The sequence below is a fragment of the Patella vulgata genome, chromosome 2 (assembly GCF_932274485.2).
Source record: "Patella vulgata chromosome 2, xgPatVulg1.2, whole genome shotgun sequence".
NCBI classification, from domain to species: domain Eukaryota; kingdom Metazoa; phylum Mollusca; class Gastropoda; family Patellidae; genus Patella; species Patella vulgata.
The window spans coordinates 46,148,164-46,167,792 of record NC_065880.2 but is presented as its reverse complement, the minus strand read 5'-3'; the positions used below and the strand labels follow the sequence as shown (position 1 = coordinate 46,167,792).

General features: G+C 32.8%; 2 protein-coding genes across 3 annotated transcripts in view; one reads left to right on the top strand and one right to left on the bottom strand.

Moving 5' to 3' along the window:
• The window catches only part of LOC126809607 (tectonin beta-propeller repeat-containing protein 1), a 29,497-nt gene extending 19,383 nt beyond the window's left edge, over window positions 1-10,114 (top strand). The window contains exons 13-23 of one of the 2 annotated variants that reach the window (XM_050534262.2): window positions 34-173; window positions 1,375-1,502; window positions 2,038-2,140; window positions 2,392-2,488; window positions 2,986-3,065; window positions 3,315-3,371; window positions 3,877-4,051; window positions 4,695-4,929; window positions 5,119-5,225; window positions 5,975-6,094; window positions 7,435-10,114. In XM_050534262.2, the coding sequence (XP_050390219.1) occupies window positions 34-173; window positions 1,375-1,502; window positions 2,038-2,140; window positions 2,392-2,488; window positions 2,986-3,065; window positions 3,315-3,371; window positions 3,877-4,051; window positions 4,695-4,929; window positions 5,119-5,225; window positions 5,975-6,094; window positions 7,435-7,518 (1,326 nt within the window). In that variant the 3' untranslated portion in view covers window positions 7,519-10,114. Of the gene's footprint in view, window positions 1-33; window positions 174-1,374; window positions 1,503-2,037; window positions 2,141-2,391; window positions 2,489-2,985; window positions 3,066-3,314; window positions 3,372-3,876; window positions 4,052-4,694; window positions 4,930-5,118; window positions 5,226-5,974; window positions 6,095-7,434 lie in introns of those variants that run through there. The other variant, XM_056098542.1, reaches the window with a different exon arrangement.
• Window positions 10,115-13,245: 3,131 nt separating this feature from the next.
• LOC126809509 (zinc finger CCHC domain-containing protein 7) lies at window positions 13,246-19,007 on the bottom strand. Its single transcript, XM_050534129.1, has 7 exons — window positions 18,878-19,007; window positions 17,113-18,008; window positions 16,564-16,712; window positions 15,799-15,969; window positions 14,374-14,409; window positions 13,772-13,861; window positions 13,246-13,329 (listed from the first exon to the last, which is right to left on the bottom strand). Exons 2-7 carry the CDS (start codon window positions 17,987-17,989, stop codon window positions 13,246-13,248), a joined length of 1,407 nt encoding a protein of 468 aa, XP_050390086.1. The 5' UTR covers window positions 17,990-18,008; window positions 18,878-19,007.
• Between the last annotated feature and the right edge of the window lie 622 nt (window positions 19,008-19,629).

The window sequence follows — 19,629 nt, the reverse complement described above, 5'->3', positions numbered from 1 at the left end:
TTCACTAATGTGCTATTTTTTTTATTTTTACAGCTAAGTACATTATTATCAGCTAATGCTAAAAAATGGAAATTAAAACAAAGTGTTAAACCTGGCAGTATATGGAGTACCACCTTAAGAGGAGATGTTTATGTTCATCAACCAAACAGTTCAAATGTTAAATTTTATGAAATGTAAGTACAATTACATGCCATTTTCACTAAGAATTGGAGAAAGAGATTTAAAGGAGCTAAGTCGTTAATATTTGCGACCTAGAAATGGACACAAATGGGTCGCAACGATTATAATAATGTACTATGAATGTATATAAACTGATTTACATACCGTCGTTTTTAATCTAATTTCAAATCAGAAGTCTCAATCGAATGGCAAACTCTAGCGTCTGGTTATTCCAGTCTATGCTGATAGTATTTATAGTGCATGCTTTCAAGATAAGAATATGACGTCACCGTTTGACACGACTTGTGAAATATGTCTAGCCTTGTTCTTTGAGTCCCTTGTTACAAATGGCGCCAAAACCCATTGTGGTACACGATTCATGTACCAATGGTAAAATGTTTATTTTGTCTTAAATATTAGATATCAGAGGCCCATCTTTTCCCAGTAAGATCGCAACATAAATATTGATTGAAATTGAGAAAAAATTTGTGTTTTCAATGTCAAAGACTTTGGATGCTATTGAGTTAGAGACTTAGCTACTTTAATAAAACTGAATAAGTGTAAACGTCGAACATAAATAAAGGCCTCTGTGCATTGCCACCCCAAGAAAACAGTAGAACTGTTTTATTTGGCATTCACACTTCGCAATTCATCTCAGTTGCCAATTTACCATGCTACCTCAATGACATTATAAATGGTTTAATAATACTGATTATTTTAATGTCAGCTATATATTGCAGACTTCTAATTTAGTTCATAATCTTTTGAAATTTTAGCAACCTGATTAAAATACAGTTCTATATTTTATTTTGATTTTTGTTCTTTCAATGGCCTCCACTACATGAAGATCTGACTGATTATAGTGGTAGGTTGTGTCAGGGGACATACACGCGGCTTTTGACCCTATGATGTCAAACATTTAATTAACCAATCAGAATTGATGTTTCTAATGGGATACCCACAGTTCTGTGCACCGCACTGCAAGAACTTGCTGCAACAGGCCGTTTCATTGGCTAATCCCTCACATCAACCAGAACGCTGGTTATATAACACCTCTTCCAGATCCTAGTGTAGTAAAACAAGTAAAAGGAAATGTTGAACTATAAAAACGAAACGAAATAGGATCTTTGTTTTAATCAGATTGAAATTTTAGTTTATTAATCTTGAATTTGATTTGAATGTTAGTTTTGAATTTTGATTTTGATATTTTTGAAGGTACTGGGGACAACTTGGAGGTCATCTAAAGAAGATAGAAACAAGTTCAGCAGGTGTAACCTGGGCACTGGGATATGATTATACACCATGGGTTTATACTGGAGGGTTTGGTGGGGGATTATTCAGAGGTAAAAATATTTCTAGAAAGTAATTCACTTTAAGATGCTTAGTTTCCATTTCACTTGATCTTAATAACATTTTTACTTTAATAACATTTTCACTTGATCGTAATAACATTTCCATAGTAACATTTCCAATTTATCGTAATAACATTTCGTAAAAACGTTATAGGTTGGGTGTTGATTGATTTGGTTAACCAGATAAGAGACTCATGTAGCCATGCTCAGAGCTCCCAAGTTAGTTGAAATTGTGTCTAACATTGGATGGAAGGAGAAAATAGCGTCTATATACACAAGCCTAAAACTGTGTAGTTTTACTGTTGTTCTCTGATTTTCTTCCCTTTGCTAAAGACATTTGTACATAAAGTGATTTATTGAAATAAAACTAAACCACATCTATGTTAGTAGTCCTGCTTTATTTTGTCCTCACTCTATTCCATATCATGGAATATAATATAATTATAGAAAATAAATCAGTTTGGGGCCAAGTGATAAACGTTGAAATTGTTTATAGATATAAAATAAACTGATTTGTGTATTTTAGCTACTTCAGCTATGTCAAAAGATTGCCACCAACAAACAGATACTCGAACAATATATACATATGAAAATCAAAAATGGTATCCTGTTATAGGCTATACTAACAAGTATGTTATTATAATTTTCTTTTTCTCTTCTTTTGATAATTCTGTGCTCTTCCATTCCATGCTTGCTTCTTATTTATTGTTTCATAACGTCATCATCTTCTTCATCTTTTGTCTTTATAAAAACAATTATGTGTTCTTGAATATTCACCCCTCTTTGACAAGAACATCATCTTCATGATATAACATGTTCTTCGTGATATGACGTGCTCTTCATGAAATAACATGCTCTTCATATTTGAATTTGATTACAGAGGATTTTTAACTGATTGTTATGATTGGAGTGATAGCACTGGTAGACAAGACAGATCTAAAGAAAATATTAAACTACCTTCATCACACTGGCAATGGGTAATAATATACCTTTAAAATACAATTTATATTCCGTGTATATATCAGCCATGAAACAAGCATGTAATAAGTAATCATTTATTACTCTAAATATACAGCAAAAATGTGTTAGCTATGTATATATGAGAAGTGAATATATTAGCCCTGAACCATTTAGTTTCTGGTACATATAAATACTGATTAGAGAACAAGTGATATATTACATAGTGGTATATCCATGAACTGCCTAAAAACATCTAAAACCAAAACCACTGCTCTCTAAAGGTCCGTATATATACTAGTTCTTGATTCGCCAAAGCTATTCACATCATGAATCAGGTGGTTTGGGGATCTCTAAGATACACTAGTTTTAAACAAGTAAATATATAAGATAGTTCATAAAAATGCACTAACAACTATCACTAAATGTTAATATCAAAGTTAATTCGAATCTATTAGCTGCGAGAATGGTACTTGGCAGCTAAGTTATAATTTATTGTTTAATTTTTGTGTTATAGAGTTGTGAATGGTGTACAGATTTTGATGCACCGGGAAAAGTTGACCAAGAAGGCTGGCAATATTCAGGAAATTTTAACAAGTAAGTTTCTGTAAATTATATTTGTATGTTGCCGTGTAGAAATTTTTGGTCATTTCATGGGTAACTGTATCCAGCCATCTTCAAAGATATTGATGGCCATCTTATTTATTTGTCAGAAAAACAACTAATTTTCCAAACCATATAAAGATGTCTGGGCTATGTAACAGTACCAATATTGAAGCATTTATGTATCATAAAAAACAAATAATTTAGTTTGCTGCTGTTTTATGTTTAAATGTTTTATTTTAGACCATTTCACCCACAGCCAGGTATTAGAGATAGAGTTAGACGTAGACGATGGTACAGGTAAATATTAAATATCTTTAATACCTTATGAAAGATTTACTCCAAAATATTAATTTTTGTAATAGTCTTGTGGGGACAGTTTAGGAAAAGAGTCAAAATGTTGTATAAAAGAGTTTTAGAAATTTAGTAATCCACCTTCAAGTCTTAGTTTATAAACAGCTTCAAAAAATATTAATTAATCAGCAAACCTGTTGTTTTTGTTGGTGCAAGTTAGTCATTATTTGATAGTCACTCTTTCCGTCGAGAAATTGGAATAAACCACCTTTAAGTTCAGTGTAAATCTGATTTGGAAATTTATTTGTTTAAATTATTACTATAGTTTTATGTCATTTTTGTGGATTTTGTGCTAAATAAATGAACATATTATTTCTGATTCATTTTGAATATGATCAAATAACATTCTGTTTCTGGGCAAAAGTACTATGTTTGGTGTGACTTTTCTATAAAAAAAAATGTATGTTCTGCAAGGAAACAATTTGTATTTATGAGTGCTTCTTTGTTGTAGAAAATGTAGATTATCAACAGTTGGACCATGGTATAATACAGGACCAACTACATTAAAAGATATATCTCTACAGATAGATCCTATAACTTCTGTAACTCAACAAATAGTATTATGGGGTGTGGGTATTAATGGTAATGTTTTATGTAGAGTTGGCATAACAATGAAAAATCCTCAGGTATATATATATATATATATATATAGCAACTTTAGACCATCCCCCCCCCCCCCCCCAAAAAAAAAAAATATTCTCGTTTACAAGCAATCCTTCAAAAAATGGAGGATTTTTATTTGTCAAAGGATTGTTTGGCTAAATGACTTATCACTAGCATCACATTTCAAGGTTTTTCATTTATCTCCTAAAATCTTTCTTTGTGGTGTTTGCAGTTATTCCTTTTAATGTGAATGATATGTACATGCTGTAAGTAATGATGATGTATTTATTTTCTGAACTAAAAGTGTTCATTCTGTCCTTTTTATGAGAACAAGAATATTTTATTTATAAAACCCCTTACCCTCATAATAGAGAAAAACCTGTTTAGAGTAAAGAACATTTGAATATTGTCCTGAAATTTCACTATAACCCCAAGAAAGAAAGATTTATCAGTTATATTTGTTAATGATATAGAATCTTGGATTATTTATCCTGATTTATTGTGTCTGATGTTTTATCCTAAATCAAGAATTAGTTTGTCTCTGAAACACAGTCTTGCAGAGTAAGAAAGCCCAGCACAATGATATTGTTTTAATTTTGCTCATGAGAATACCAGAAACTTACTGTATCCATTTTCGATTCTTTTCTATTGATTTTGTTTTTCTAGGGTGAAAGTTGGATCAACATAGCTACAGATTTACCGTTTACATCAGTATCTTTAGGTGGTAATTATCGTGCTTGGGGTGTAGCTAAAGATGGTTCTGTATGGTATAGACCTGGTGTATCATCTAAATGTCTTACTGGTACTAGATGGTTACAGGTTATACCACCTCCACCTGCTGATGCTATATTAACATATGTGTCTGCTGGTCAGACTACAGTATGGGCTTTAGATACTAAAGGTGAGTTCTCTGTTGCATCTGTTGACTAGTTTCCCACTCAATATAGGGCAAGAATAAGCAGAATTCTGATACCTTTACGATTGGAATTCCTCTGTAATTGTTTAGTGGGTATGACACTGGATTTTCCAGCCTGATTTCCAGGGTTTTTCATTGGAGAATATTTGTAAAACATTTGTTTCTTACTTGTAGGTAATTTGTGGTTTCGTGAAGATATTACTCCTACTTTCCCAGAAGGAACACGATGGGTTTATGTTTGTAATAAAGTTTATCATGTCTCAGTTGGAACCAATGATCAGGTATATCTAATCTTACAGTATAAACCTAGAGAAACCACTCTAAAACTACAGCTCCAAAACTCTTTATTTCAAGTAGCATAAACAAAGTATTTGCTTCTTGACCTGCGAGTGTGATTGAAAGCATATAATATGATGGCAATACTTTTCAGACACTTCTAGGAGGGTTGAATGGCTAAGTAGTTAGTGTGTGCGCACTGCATCATAAGGTTTGTCATTGAATCAACTGGCATGGTTTTGATTCCCCGGTTATACGTGACAATGAGTAGGGTCGTCTGTCCAAGCTCATGGATTTTTTCCGGGTCCTCCGGTTTCCTCCCACTGCTAAAGACCCTTACGCGCAAACGAATTATTGAAATAAAATTGAACCATGTGTTTGTTCTGAAATGACCTAGTTTGTGTCAGTGTATGTTAAACCCTTTTTTTCTCTTTCTCTCTCTCTCTCTCTCTCTCTGACACTTCTAAAAGCACTAGTTTGATAAGCTCAACATTCTCAAATAAGAATGGAATTTCGGTATTTTTTCAAATAATTATCACATAGGTGCACAAAACTAGGATAAACCTTTCTATAATTAGTTCACATAGAATTCATCAGTGGTTTTTTTCCCCACTAAATTTTATCTATCAATTATACTTAATCATTAGATATTCAAGGATATTTTTGTCTACATTAGCCAGTCGGAGCAAAACAGTAGAACATGAAACCCCATTTCATTTCATTGCAAGTATATTTAATAGTGTTATGGTTGTAGGTAATGATTATAACTGGTAGTAATTTTGGTAAGAATAAACATGGTAATGGTATGATGTATAATAGAATAGGTATAACATCAGATACACCTAGTGGTACTGGATGGCAAATGGTTATTGGAGTAAGTATATCTAGGTACAAATTACTCTTTGTATATGTCCACATTAAATATTGTCATCCCCTGTGTCTGTCCACTATTTATGATCAACACTCTACCTTGCAGGAATACAGTTAACCTCGCATAAGTCAGATTCGTATAAGTCAGATCTTTGCTCAACTTGGATAAAATCGTTTGGACCCTTTGATCCTGCACATTTTTCTTATTAAATTTCGGCGTGTAAGTCAGATTTCCTAAGCCAGATCTTTGCTCAACTCGGATCAAAATGTTTGGTCCATTTGATCTAATTCTGGCTTTTATTTCCTTCGCCTAAGTCGGATTGGCAGTATGTTCTGAATTTGACTAAGTCAGTTTCGTACCGATGGCCTAAAACGCAGTTAGGTATTCCATGCACACAGAGCCCCGAAATACTTTCCCCTATCATTTTGACTCAAATCAGCCTATGTGACGCGTCGCAATAATAGAATTTTCCAAAAAAAATTGAAACTCACTGTCTGCTGTACGAGACACTTTCCAGGAAAGTTTAGGACATTTTTCAAAGATGGCGACAAAATGGAAGTTATCTACTCGCACATACGAACAAAAGCTTGAAATGTGCCTTTGAATTCTAATCGAGCAAAGATTGAATTTCGGTCTTCGTCTAACTCGGACCTTCGCTTAACTCGGATAAAATTTGTCAGTCCACTTAGATCCGACTTATGTGAAGTTTACTGTACTTCATGTTTATTATTATAAGGAAGAACTTTAATGGAATTTAAAAATTTTCTGACATCAAATTAAGGACAATTTCATGATCAATTGAAGAACCCTACCGATTTTCAAAATTTTCGAATCGTAAATTTTGAATTCATTATGCCAAGTTATCTTTCCAGCCGTGTTTCGACTTTAAAAGCTTATGAATGGTTGACTCCCAACGTGGGATCATATCGGAAACAGTTTTCTGTAAATTCTACAATCAGTGACATCAAGGAAACATAAGAATATCAGCCTATAAAGCATGCTAAAATTCAATAAGCACTACAGCTGAAATATGTTCTCTTCTTAATGTAAGAATTCTATGCACATGTGACCACATCAGTCATAAGAACTGATCAAACTTTGATAGAACTTGAATCTACAAGACTTGGTTGATATTCTCTGTTTAAACCCTTCCAGATCCAAGGTCGAATATCTCCATTGTAATGTAATATTAGTAAATGGAAACTATATGTATCATCAGTATATATTTTTAGCAACTATATGGATATTCAGTAAATATTTTATTGTGCTACTTTGATTTAATGGATGTTACTCGGAGGAATGTTAAAATATAAGATATATATTGTTTTGGTTTGTTTTTACAGGATGGATGGCAGTATGTGAGTTGTCGTGGTTTTAATAATCATACTGATGATAATATTCTACCAGTAGGCCCTATACACCACTGAACAGTGTTCAATTTTCAAATAATATTTACCTGTACATTGATAAACTAACCCTCATAATTCTCACTGATTGATTAGGACGTAACAGTGTTAATTAACTATAAAAGATTAAAAAAAAACACTTAAAACTCTGATCCTACCTACTATCTCCTGAAAGTCCTGTACAAGGGTTCTAATTTCATAACCTCTTCCCAGGAGTTTGCATTCAAAATGCAGGATAGCACCTTTAATCTAGGGAATGTGGGCAATGTTTTTTTACTACCTCGAAAACCAGTATCCACCTTAAGCCAGCCTTTCAAACATGACTAGCTCATCAGGCAAGTTTCCTAGGAAACAGTCACCCTAGGTGGAAGTGGACATTAAGCCCTACAAACCCACCAACCACCTTAAACTGTGATAAGTTCTAATATTACCACAAGTTTCTACCAATAATCACACTACTTATATTCTAACCAGTAATATTTAAAGATCTTTTTTAAAGTAATCTAATATTTTTAATATGCTTTAAATGTTGAGTATGTGTTGAAAGTATAAATTTGTCGTTATGTAATAAACCTTCCTAGCTGTTACTTGACTATACATGTATAGAAATAATATGTGTATACTGAATGAGTATTATTGATGTAAATTAGCATACTGATGTTTACTATATTAGTAATGTGTAATAAGTAAATGTATTTTATCAACTTCCTGAGAGAGTCACTCTGTTAATTATATTTCATTACCCCAATGTCAGGAGTTTGTCTTCCTTGAGAGGTGATGTGTCTTCAGTAGCTGTTCTTTATACAGAATGTTAGTGCTAAATTGAATTTACTTGGCACTATTAGAATTCCTTTAATCAAACTCAACATTCCAAATGTAATACTCACTATTATGTAGTGTCAAGTATGTTGACGTGTACCTTGTATGTTCTATAATACAATAATCAACAGATTTGTTCTTGTTATCATATCATATGCTTTAAATTGTTTATAGTATTGTAATATTTCAAATTCTTGACTTTCATTGAAATTATTTGCCATAAACCTCTAAATCACTCAGTTTACATTCCATAATTTACGATAAAGCATTTATAGATTTTCATCTTAAAATCTATTCAGTTTATATTTTTTGGAGTAAAAACAAGATGCTTTATCAATTGAAACAGTGAAGGAATAATCAATTTTATTGTATAACTACATGCAAATACAAGCAAAAATCATTGAATACGGCCATTGAATACAGCCATTGAATAACCTATAGTTGTATTCAATGGCCATTGAATAACCTATAGTTGTATTCAATGGCTTGAAAACGTACTACTTTTGTCCATAATGACGTCACTTACAGAACTATGTCAAACTGTAATGACGTCACAACTAGGCAACCACAATTTTTGTAAAAAAGAAAAAAAAAAGGGCGGAACCTATGATGAATTTTAACGTTAGTGGTGATGATTTTTTATGATAATCTAGATAGTACAGTGTATTTTAAGATTTGCATGTAGTTATAGAATAAAAACAGAACTCAATGACCATTGAATACCGCTCAGGTTATTCAATGGTTCACTCGAGTGTATCCCTGCCGCATTCCACTCGCTTTCGCTCGTGGAATACTTGCGCAGGGATACACTCTCTTGAACCATTGAATAACCCGAGCGGTATTCAATGGTCATTGAGTTCTATCTATATATTGTCAACCATCAAAATGTGACCAAAGCATTTACAGATTTTCATCTTAAAATCTATTCAGTTTTTATTTTTTGGAGTAAAATTGAATGACGATGGAAATAACCATAATGTCTAACCTTAAAAATGTAACCAATCTGACACACAAAATTAAGAGATAAGAGATCTTATATATATGTATTAAATTAAATGTTATTATACATTAGGTCACACCAATTTGAAATTTTGTTCTCAAGGACAACCTATTAAAACTTTACTGCTAATTTCTTGAGGGAAAAATATAATTGAAAAACAAAAAGTACTTGGTTGCTCTTTTTAGAATATTTTAGCTCCAAATTTGTAGGTTTGAAATTTAAAGAAAGGTTTGTTACTTATCCGGCCAAGTAGTAATTGAAGAATTACTATTGCTTCAATCTGTAAATTGTGTACAACTTATTGATTTTAGAAGGATCCTACCACAAAAAATAGCTTCAATCTGTAAATTGTGTACAACTTATATTGATTTCAGCTTGAACCTACCACAAGACAGTGATATTTTGCCAAAAGCAGATTTTGTTAAATGTTTATCAAGATATTTAAAACTTTGTTATGGTCTTATTTATTTGTTATTTGAATTGTTAGTGTGTTTTGAGTAAATTTTCTATATATGTGATACTTGAAATTAGTGCTATTATTGTACTTGACTTGTGCAACATCTAATTTCGTTGCTCAAAACAAGATTGAGAGCTTAAAGTACAACTTATCACAGACCAATTATAAACCTACAAGTTGCCGACTAGGAATATCTATATTCTAATTGATGGCTGATAATTTGGGCTTGCCTTATTTAATTCATTGTTGACTTATTTGGGTTCAGTGCATGGCTGTTTCCTTAGAGCAATATACCTTTAAAATAAATGTAATTCATCAATTTTTGAAGACTAATGTTGTTTTTTTTTCTTTGGTATACATATTGCCTTTATGACTCTTACAGCGATGGAATTTCAAAAATTTTCTTGTCGGACATTTTCTGAAAATAATGGGGCATAACTCTTATCGTTATTTAAGCAAACGATTTCATACCATAATTAAAAATCACATGCCAACAAAGTGTTCAAATACCGTACGTAATAAAAATAGGTGTACCTCACTATTTTTCATATTTAATTCCTTCACAGTATTCAAATTTATGTCAGTAACATTCCTACAAAATTAAGCATTTTCGTAATACATTGAATGAAAGCTTGTCGATCCTGCTCCGGCATCAAATTCACAACCGTAATATTCCTTCAAACTTACGTGTCTTCGTAATGAATGCAGAACTTCCCAAATAAGAATAGTGTGTGATGTCAGAACATCGTTTTCTTCTTTATAAAATGTCAACCAAACATTCAAATCTGTGGTAATAAAAATAGGAAAACCTCGCTATTTTTCATATTTAAATCTCGTATGGTATTCGAATTTATGTCAGTAATATTCCTATAAAATTGCGTGTTTTCGTAATACGATAGAATGAAAGCTTGCCGATCCGCACTTGCTTCAAACCCACGCCAGTAATATATTCCTCCAAAATTTACATGTCTTGGTTTATACGGCAGCAAATGAAAGAAGGGCGTTTGAAATGATAATACTTGTGGTGATGTCAAGACACCATTTTCTTCTTTATAAATCAGTATTTTGAAATTACATTGATAGTTAAGTCACTCGTAAAAAGACAGAGCTAACTTTCAGCGTATGAGGTATGTGAATCATAGCACATAGCTTCATAGTAAGCACTGCCTCCTATGTTAAAGATACATTATGGGAGATTAAATAAAGAGCTGGCAGTTCTCGCTATAATAGTTTAAAACTAGATAATGTAAGAGGGAATTTGCTGAAAATTTCAGTCAAATTGATCCACTCTGAATCGAGATTTTAGCGATTGAATTTTCGACCTAGCCTCGATCATCATTACTAAAGTCAGTAGCCTACGATAAAAACATAGTCTCGATTATCCACTTCATGATTAATTCAAGAATAAAAGTGGAGCAGCTAATGGTATCCTAATCCAGTAAACATCGCAGGTTAGTTGATTATGGTCTGGATAAGTTAATTAATGTCTAATTAATAATTTAGATAACATTTCAGGTCTAAAGAAAGACCTGCAATAGGCAGATTTAGCTCTTGCGCAGTGTATAATTAAGCAATTTTCGTGCAGAAATCGAGGTCGCGGGAAAGGGCCACTGTGGATGAGAATTTCTATATGAAGTCTTAAAAGACGTAAAAGATATCGCAGACAAAATGACTGTTCATTGATTTAGGAAGTTATATGTGACATCTATGACTAGTTTATACGTGCTGTCGGTTGATGCATGCTGTGATTAAAATGTCAGACAATAGAGAAACCATGCGGTAAACACGTAGATTAAAATTATAACCACTCTTATTGGATTGATGAATAGTCGGACAAAAGGGAGAGAGAGGAATGTATGTTTAACCTTTGAAGTCACTCTATATTTATAGACTTTGTATGTCAGAGTAAAACATTAACCGAGACATCAGATGTGTATGTATAAGAGGGTTTACTGAAAGTGTCTCAGAAGAATCTAAAATGTTAAGACTTTGGTACCCACCAGGGTCGACAAGTAGATTATGCCTGTACATTCAGGCAGTACTAAAAACTGAGGTCATTGTTCACAATTGTCAATCACCAATCCCAAGAAATTTGAAGCCCCCCCACCCCCCAACAACATTTAGAGTGTATAAGGTTTTATTGACAGAGGCAATAACTCCCAGCAACATCAGTAAGCGGCTCTGAATTTCAACATCTTTCTTCCTGATCACTAGTCTAACAAACCCAACAAGTCCACATAGGATCTGTGCACAATTCTGAATTCCAACCTGTTCTTCCATAGCCAAACAATCCCAGCAAAACTCTGACCTCCTGAGTATTTACAAGAAATGTGAATGGACCAACAAACCCACCAAAGGGGTGACAACAACATAAAACCATGTGAATGTGGGGTTATAATAAATAACAAAATACAGTACATTGATTTATTCCTAGTTCTTTACATCAACAGCATAATAATAATATGTATTTTATATCACAATCGCCAGCAATTTTTATCAATAATTTATTAATGACTACTTTTTAGCACCTTTGGATTTGAATTTTTTCTTGAAGGAGTCCTTTCCCTTTTGTTTCTTCTGCTTCTTTTTATTTTTGCCTTTAAGCTTTTTGTCAGTGTAAAGATATAATTTATCATTAACATTTGCTGATTTTCCAGCAGAGTTCACAAATGAAGATTGCTGATGAAATAATTTGTTCTTATTTTTCTCTATTTTGGCGTTTCTTATATCACTCTTTCCTTTTTTCCCCTTTTTATACGATTTCATGATACTTCTAAAGTTCTTCAGTGGGTCAAGGCTTAAATAGTCTTGTGCCAATTTGACTTTTCCCTTATTTTTCTTATCTTTTTTCCCTGAACCTTTTTCTGAAAAAAGAAGTTATGATAAGATATTCTGATTTGGCCATACAGTTTACGTAGCTGATCGTATACACGTTTTAAATTCTAATTTATGAGTCGTACAGTACAAATTTTCTAGTGGTTTTCAATAACTTAAATTAGATGCTCCTGAAAACATACTAAACTTTAAACAAGTTAAAGCTTGAATACTTGATAATTAAGCGAGTCTATATCTGGTTGGTGAGAGTGATTAATGCCCCTTAAATAACTTGAGGTCAGGTCAATCCTTGCAATAAAATTGCGATAGATTGCAAAAAAATGGGCATCAAGCTCTCCATTCATTGAAAAAGCAACTTTCTGATTGGATAATAACCTAACTAGTGTGAAGGAATCTGTCTGATGGGACACAGAACATACTATGATACTCACTACTACTGGTATTACTCCTACTACTATTGTTAATAAGCTGTATTTTTCTCTTTTTATAAAATGGCTCATATATACTATCATCTTCATCATCAAAATATTTTTTAGTTGATGTCTTGGGTTTCCTGTCTAAACCATTATCTTTTAAGGGTTTATAGGATAATATAAATGGATAAGTTATCTGGGCATGATTTGACATCGGTGCTCGATTACATTCCTGAAAAGATCATATAGTATAATATAAATGGATAAGTTATCTGGGCATGAGTTGACATCGGTGCTCGATTACATTCCTGAAAAGATCATATAGGATAATATAAATGGATAAGTTATCTGGCCATGATTTGACATTGGTGCTCGATTACATTCCTGAAAAGATCATATCACAATTTACAACTTAAAGTGAAGTTGTTAAAGCCCCAACATGCCAGAAATATATGTGATTTAATTGACAGATTAGCTTATAAACAAAATGGATAAAAGGGGGATAAGTCAGCTTATAAACAAAATGGATAAAAGGGGGATAAGTCAGCTTTTAATATGTGGTTAAAATACGACATGCTAATTATTGTCTGGATAGCAAATGAATGAAGACAACCAAAGTGTGCTACTATCAGCCTTCATTTATAAACGGCAATGACTGCAATGTTTGTGTGAAAGTAAATTTTTACTAAAATGACCTTGAGGAATCAAAAAGAAAAACTTGTGATATCAAACTTTGAATTGAGAACTTACATAACCAAAATGCTTATTACTTCCACAGTTACAACAAAACTTTTTAGGATTCTTTCTAATTGGTTGTTTGACAGGATCACAAACTGTAGTCTGTAATAAAAAAAAAGGGTTTGATAAATGCAAAATTTTATACAATATATCAAATCAAACATCAGTTTGTGAAAACCTCGTCCTGCTAACTTTAGTTAGCTCTGAGGTGTATCGTAGCAATGTCTAAAACAACAATACCACTTCTCATTTGAGAAATTCCCACATCTAACAAACATTTGTTGTCCTTTTATAATAAATCCATGGCCAAACTATTGTACTGCAGCAGTGTATATTTACGCTTTCTACAACATCTGATAATTCACCTCATTTAACTTTAATAGTACACATTTATGTCTATTTTCATATTAATAACCAAACCACACAAATATAAGTAGCACTGATGGTTTGATAAGTAATTGGAAACCATATATAGTTCTAAAATCTAAACATAAACCTACATAATCAGATGGGTGACTAAGATTGGTGTCTTGGTTCCAGAACTAAAATCTTGAATTTAATGATAAGTCAACTTAGTACAGAGTTAAATCTAATATTGTAAAATAATGACTTACTGTTAGATGGAAGCGTCTCCATAAATCTGGACAGTTCTGTAATAGAAATATCGAGATGAAAATTAATTCTAATTTCTAAATTTAGAAATCACATTTTTTGGATAATCTATCTGGTTAAAACAGTACATCAAAAGATGGTAAGCATTTAATTTTATGGATTTTGCAGGTTTGAGATTTTGTATTAATAGCTAAAACCAGCGGCTGCCTGGCAGGATACGCCCACATTTTGCAAGAGATGGATAGAGAACAAGCTAAAAACACGACTTTTCGTACAATCAAGGGCCATAATTCAGAAAGTTGCATTCTGATATGCGCAGATATCGACAGGAACCAAGACCTTTGGGTTATAAAGATATATTTCAAGTTCCACTAAAATCGGATCAAGAATGTGACTTCTAGATGGTCCACAACCTTGATATACCATATATTTACACTATTTGCATACAAGGGGCAGCCTTTTTGTCTGGCAGTTTTGGTCCGATTTTCACGAAATTAGAACTCAGCCGTCATTAGGGTGTAACGGTGAAATACCCAAAAAAAATTTTCCAATCGGGTAAAAATTGTGACCTGTAGGGACCACAAACTAAAAACGTGATTTTTCGTACAATCAAGGGCCGATCTGATATGCGCGAATATCAAAAGCAACCAAGATCTTTGGGTTATAATCATGTATTTCAAGTTTCCTCAAAATCAGATCAAAATTGTTGCCTCTAGAGGTTCCACAACCTTGATATACCATATATACACTATTTGCGTACGAGGGGTGGCCATTTTGTCCAGCAGTTTTAGTCCAGACTTTCACGAAATTCGAACTCAACCATCATTAGGGTGTGACAGTGATATATTCAAATGTTTTTATAAATCGGATAAGAATTGTGACCTCTAGAGGGACCACAAGCTAAAACGCAATTTTTCATAAATCAGGGCCCATAATTCGGGCAGTTATAATCTGATATGCACGAATATCAACAGAAACCAAGATCTTTGGGCAAATATCGAAAGGAACCAAGATCTTTGGGTTATAAACATGCATTTCAAGTGTCATCAAAATTGTGACCTCTACAGTGTCCACAAGCTAAAAATGTGATTTTTTTGTACAATCAGGGGCCATAATCTATAAAGTTATGGTCATATATATGCAAATATCGAAAGGAACCGAGATCTTTGGGAGATAGACCTAAATTTTAAGTTTCGTCAAAATCGAATAAAAATTGTGACCTGTAGTGCGCCCACAAACAAATTGTGGACTTCCGGACGGACAGGGTCGACGACATTATACGTTCACATGAAAATGTGGGCGTGTAAAAAATTGAAGAATAGTCTACAGATCATTATTCATAAACCATATCATTAGTTATTCATAACCTACTTGTACTTTCACTGATACAAATGAATAAGTACTTGGTGACACAAAACTATACATACCTCTGCTTGATGACCTGGCATTTCACATCTAGTACATAATTTAAACCATTTATATTGTGGATCTTTACAGTCCGTAGCAACATGTCCTGGTTTAGAACAGTTATAACATATAGGTTGTGTACAAGCTTGACTCATATGATCTCTTTGACCACATAAATAACATACTATCACCTAAAATATACAGTTATATAAAGATATATTACTTGGATGTGCATCCTTCTATTCATAGAAAAGCTGCTTAGAAACTACATTTGTTGATGAAAACAAATATATTACAACTTATAAATGGGAAATCCTATTTAATTTCAAATCTAAAAACAACAACATTACAAACGAGCAGAGGTGTCACTAAGTGATAGACAAGTGTTGGTAGCATATAGGATATTGACATCATTTGTCAGATGACCACCGTCAAGACCTGTCTTAACACTTTCACTTGCTACTCAAACAGTCTATTCAAGGGTTATTTCACATGTACACCATCATGTATACAGGACCTCAGTTTTCTGTTTGCGACTAGACACTGTTCTTTGCTAGGCTCTCCGCTAACTGGAAAATCCAGTGTACTTTTTTTGGCTAACACTGGGATTAAACCTGTTATTCACTAATCCACTGTGTACACTACTGTGTACAATACATGTAGATATTGTACTACAAATTTAATTATTCATGAATAATCCCAGAAGATTTGGTTAATTCTGGCAAACAAAGCACCATTATTGTTTATTTCTCCTTTTTGTTAAAGGAAAGATTATAGAGACTTACCCTGGGTTTAGGACAGTCTCTTGATAAATGACCCTTTTCTCTACAATTTTTACATCTAACATTTTTAACAGCATCATATTTATAATATCTGAACACTTCTGGTCGTGATCCTAATATATCTTGTTCACTGACTTGCCATTTATTGATATCTAAAAAAAATTCAAACTGAATTTAGCAATCAGTACAACAAAATGTTTTCTACAAGTACAAGAAACTTAACATTGAAATCTGATTTTACTGTTCGAATGTTTGAATGTTCAAATTGATTTTATTGAATTTATATTTTTTAATTGAGACCAAAAATCCAGATCAAATTACATTAGTTTTAATTGATACTGAATAACAAATACCCAAATATCAATATGAATAAAAGTAAAGAACTACCCAAATGTGAATTATGTGACCACAAGTTTTACCTTTATTAAATATTTGTATTCGTTTTATAGAAAAATAAATTAATCAAACTGTAATTCACAAAATAATATTTACGATTTATCATGTTTTTAGTCATATTTGAATAGATTGAATTTTAATCCAGAATCTATTTACCGTTTTGCTCATCACTTTCCGAGGAGAGACCAGAATTAATGGCAATGACATCATCGATATCAGCATCGCTAGGATCATCAATATTAAGTTTTATATCTGTCTCTACTCGATCTCGGCCGAATGTTTTACTACACATACTTGAACTATCTGAATCCGAATCACTTGCATACATGAAACTACTAGACATTTCATCTTCGCTTGCTGACGACACTTCCTCTTCATCACTCTCACTTTCAGACTTTTCTACATCACTTAGCACTATGACTTTCTTATTTTTATTCTTCTGAGATGCACTACTAGAATTCAGAATATTCTTTAAACCAGTAATTAATTGATGACTTTTAATACTTCTGGCATTAACTGATGTTTTTAGTGAGTACTTGGAATCTTCTTTTTCATTATAATTATTCTTAGATTTTAGTGACTGATTATGAACCTTTTTTGCATCCTTAATTTTTTTAGTTGGGGTTAGCTTATTCACAGAGGCTACTTTTAATTTTGAGAGAGTTTCTTTCACCAGAACTTTTCCTTTGCGATTATTTGGCTTCTCAACAGGCAATATATTTTTCTCATCAGAAAGAATTTCTAGGGGAACTTTGGTCTTAATTGGAAAATTATCTATATTTTTGTCAGTCGATGAAGAAGGACTTATATCTACATTAAATATATCTTTGTTTACTGTTGGAATGTAAACTGGATAATTGGTATGGTCACTTATTTCATTTTCTAAATTCCAATCATCATGCTGTTCAAAATGTATTTGACTATACAATGCATGTTCAAGTTCTTCTCTGTCTGAATCATTTAAACTATCAATGTCATATGTTCTATAACTACTAGCATCAGGGCCACCATCATCTTCTGAATCGGCAAACATTCTGGCAGATAACCTTATCCTAGTAAAGTAAACAAAACACAAATTAATGAAGATAAGCTTATCAAAGAAGTAGGCAGCTACAAATTCTACATGTTTTTATCAGATCAGCATTTAACATACTGTATATAAAATTCATGTAAAATAAATTTGGTTTTGCCTTAGTTATATGGCAGAGTTGCGTAAAGTATATTCAGATTTCAATGGCTTCCGCAAAGCCGTTTAGCAGAAGGGAATATATTTTTAACTGCATGTTGTGTCGCATATACGGTACCGACTTAATAGTAAATAAGGTCTTATTTTCTCTCTAAAATGTTCCTTTACATCATACAGGCATTCACAGACACAGAGACTGACACGCGACCGTTTAGCAGTAAAAAGTTACCCAGTAAAATTGACCGAGGGCCGAAACTTTTTTGACAAGAATTCAATAGGCTAATATAGGGCGGTTCCTGAACGTACAGGGCAAGTGATTATATATAATGAGACCTACGTTCAGAGAGAGAGAGATGCATAGATGGGCTTTAAATGTCCACTCAACACAAACTAGGTCATTTCGGGAGTAACATATGGTTCAAGTTTATTTCAATAATTCGCTGGAGGAAACTGGATGACCAGGAGAAAACCCACGAGCTGAACTACATTGGAATTAGCTACAATATGTAGCGTTAAACTGCGTTTAGTGGCTGGAGTAAGGCGGAAGACATCAGACATCAGTAGTGAGACCATTTCTACATTGTAATTTGCGATGGCTGTGACAGCGGCTATTAATAATGTAAAACACGATCAGACCAGTCAGGCACAACTGCTAGCACAGCTACATGATCATCATGTAGTCAGTAGATTAGATTAATAATAATACCCAGTGAAATCTGGTTTACTTACTTATACCTTTATTTAGCAGTAACATTAACTGATTCTGAGCGAATAAAGCATATATTATTATTTTCATTGCCATGGAGTAATCTGACTTTCGATCGTGAACACGTGAAACTCCAAAACAAAACAAGAGGAATCGGAAATACTCTTCTTTCCTTAATTTCTGAAGATCTTTCAAGGGAGTTAAAAATTGTTAGACACCATAGAGCTATATATTAGACACACACACATTTAATAACACAACTTTATGGATTTACTTCTTCTTAGTTTATTACATGCAACGTTGCAATACTCTTACGGGTATCAATATCTGTAAGAGTATTGAAACGTTGCATGTAATAAACTAAGAAGTAGTAAATCCATAAAGTTGTGTTATTATGAATATTATACCTCTACTTCTAAATCATTCAAGGAACGCACATATAGGGATCAGACCACAGCTCTTAGTTATATTTAGAACGGATACTGACTGAACAGAAAAGATTTTAATTTCATTTAAAAAGTAGCATTGTTCTCAGTAACAAAGATTGACTTATATACACATTTCTATTAGAGCCTGTAAGCCCTTATTGTATCTTTGAAATTAATCTATTTAACTTTCAATAAGAAAATAACCTAATAAGTTTTAATACTGTGTAGGTCTACTGATAAAAATAGCCATAGTCCCACCTCATTATAGAAAACTGTAGTACTAAAAAGTGTACGCATAGCTGCTACCACTTTTTAAACTCCTTGAAAAAAAAATTGAAATGTGTAGACAGTAG

Bases quoted from the DNA above. Each gene is read 5' to 3' on its own strand.
- LOC126809509 (XM_050534129.1), bottom strand. From the start codon at position 17,989: ATGTTTGCCGATTCAGAAGATGATGGTGGCCCTGATGCTAGTAGTTAT. The intron at 14,410-15,798 runs GTATGTATAGTT...TTTCTATTACAG, and splicing joins TGCCAGGTCATCAAGCAGAG to AACTGTCCAGATTTATGGAG. The intron at 13,330-13,771 runs GTAAGTTCTCAA...TGATCTTTTCAG, and splicing joins GTAATAAGCATTTTGGTTAT to GAATGTAATCGAGCACCGAT.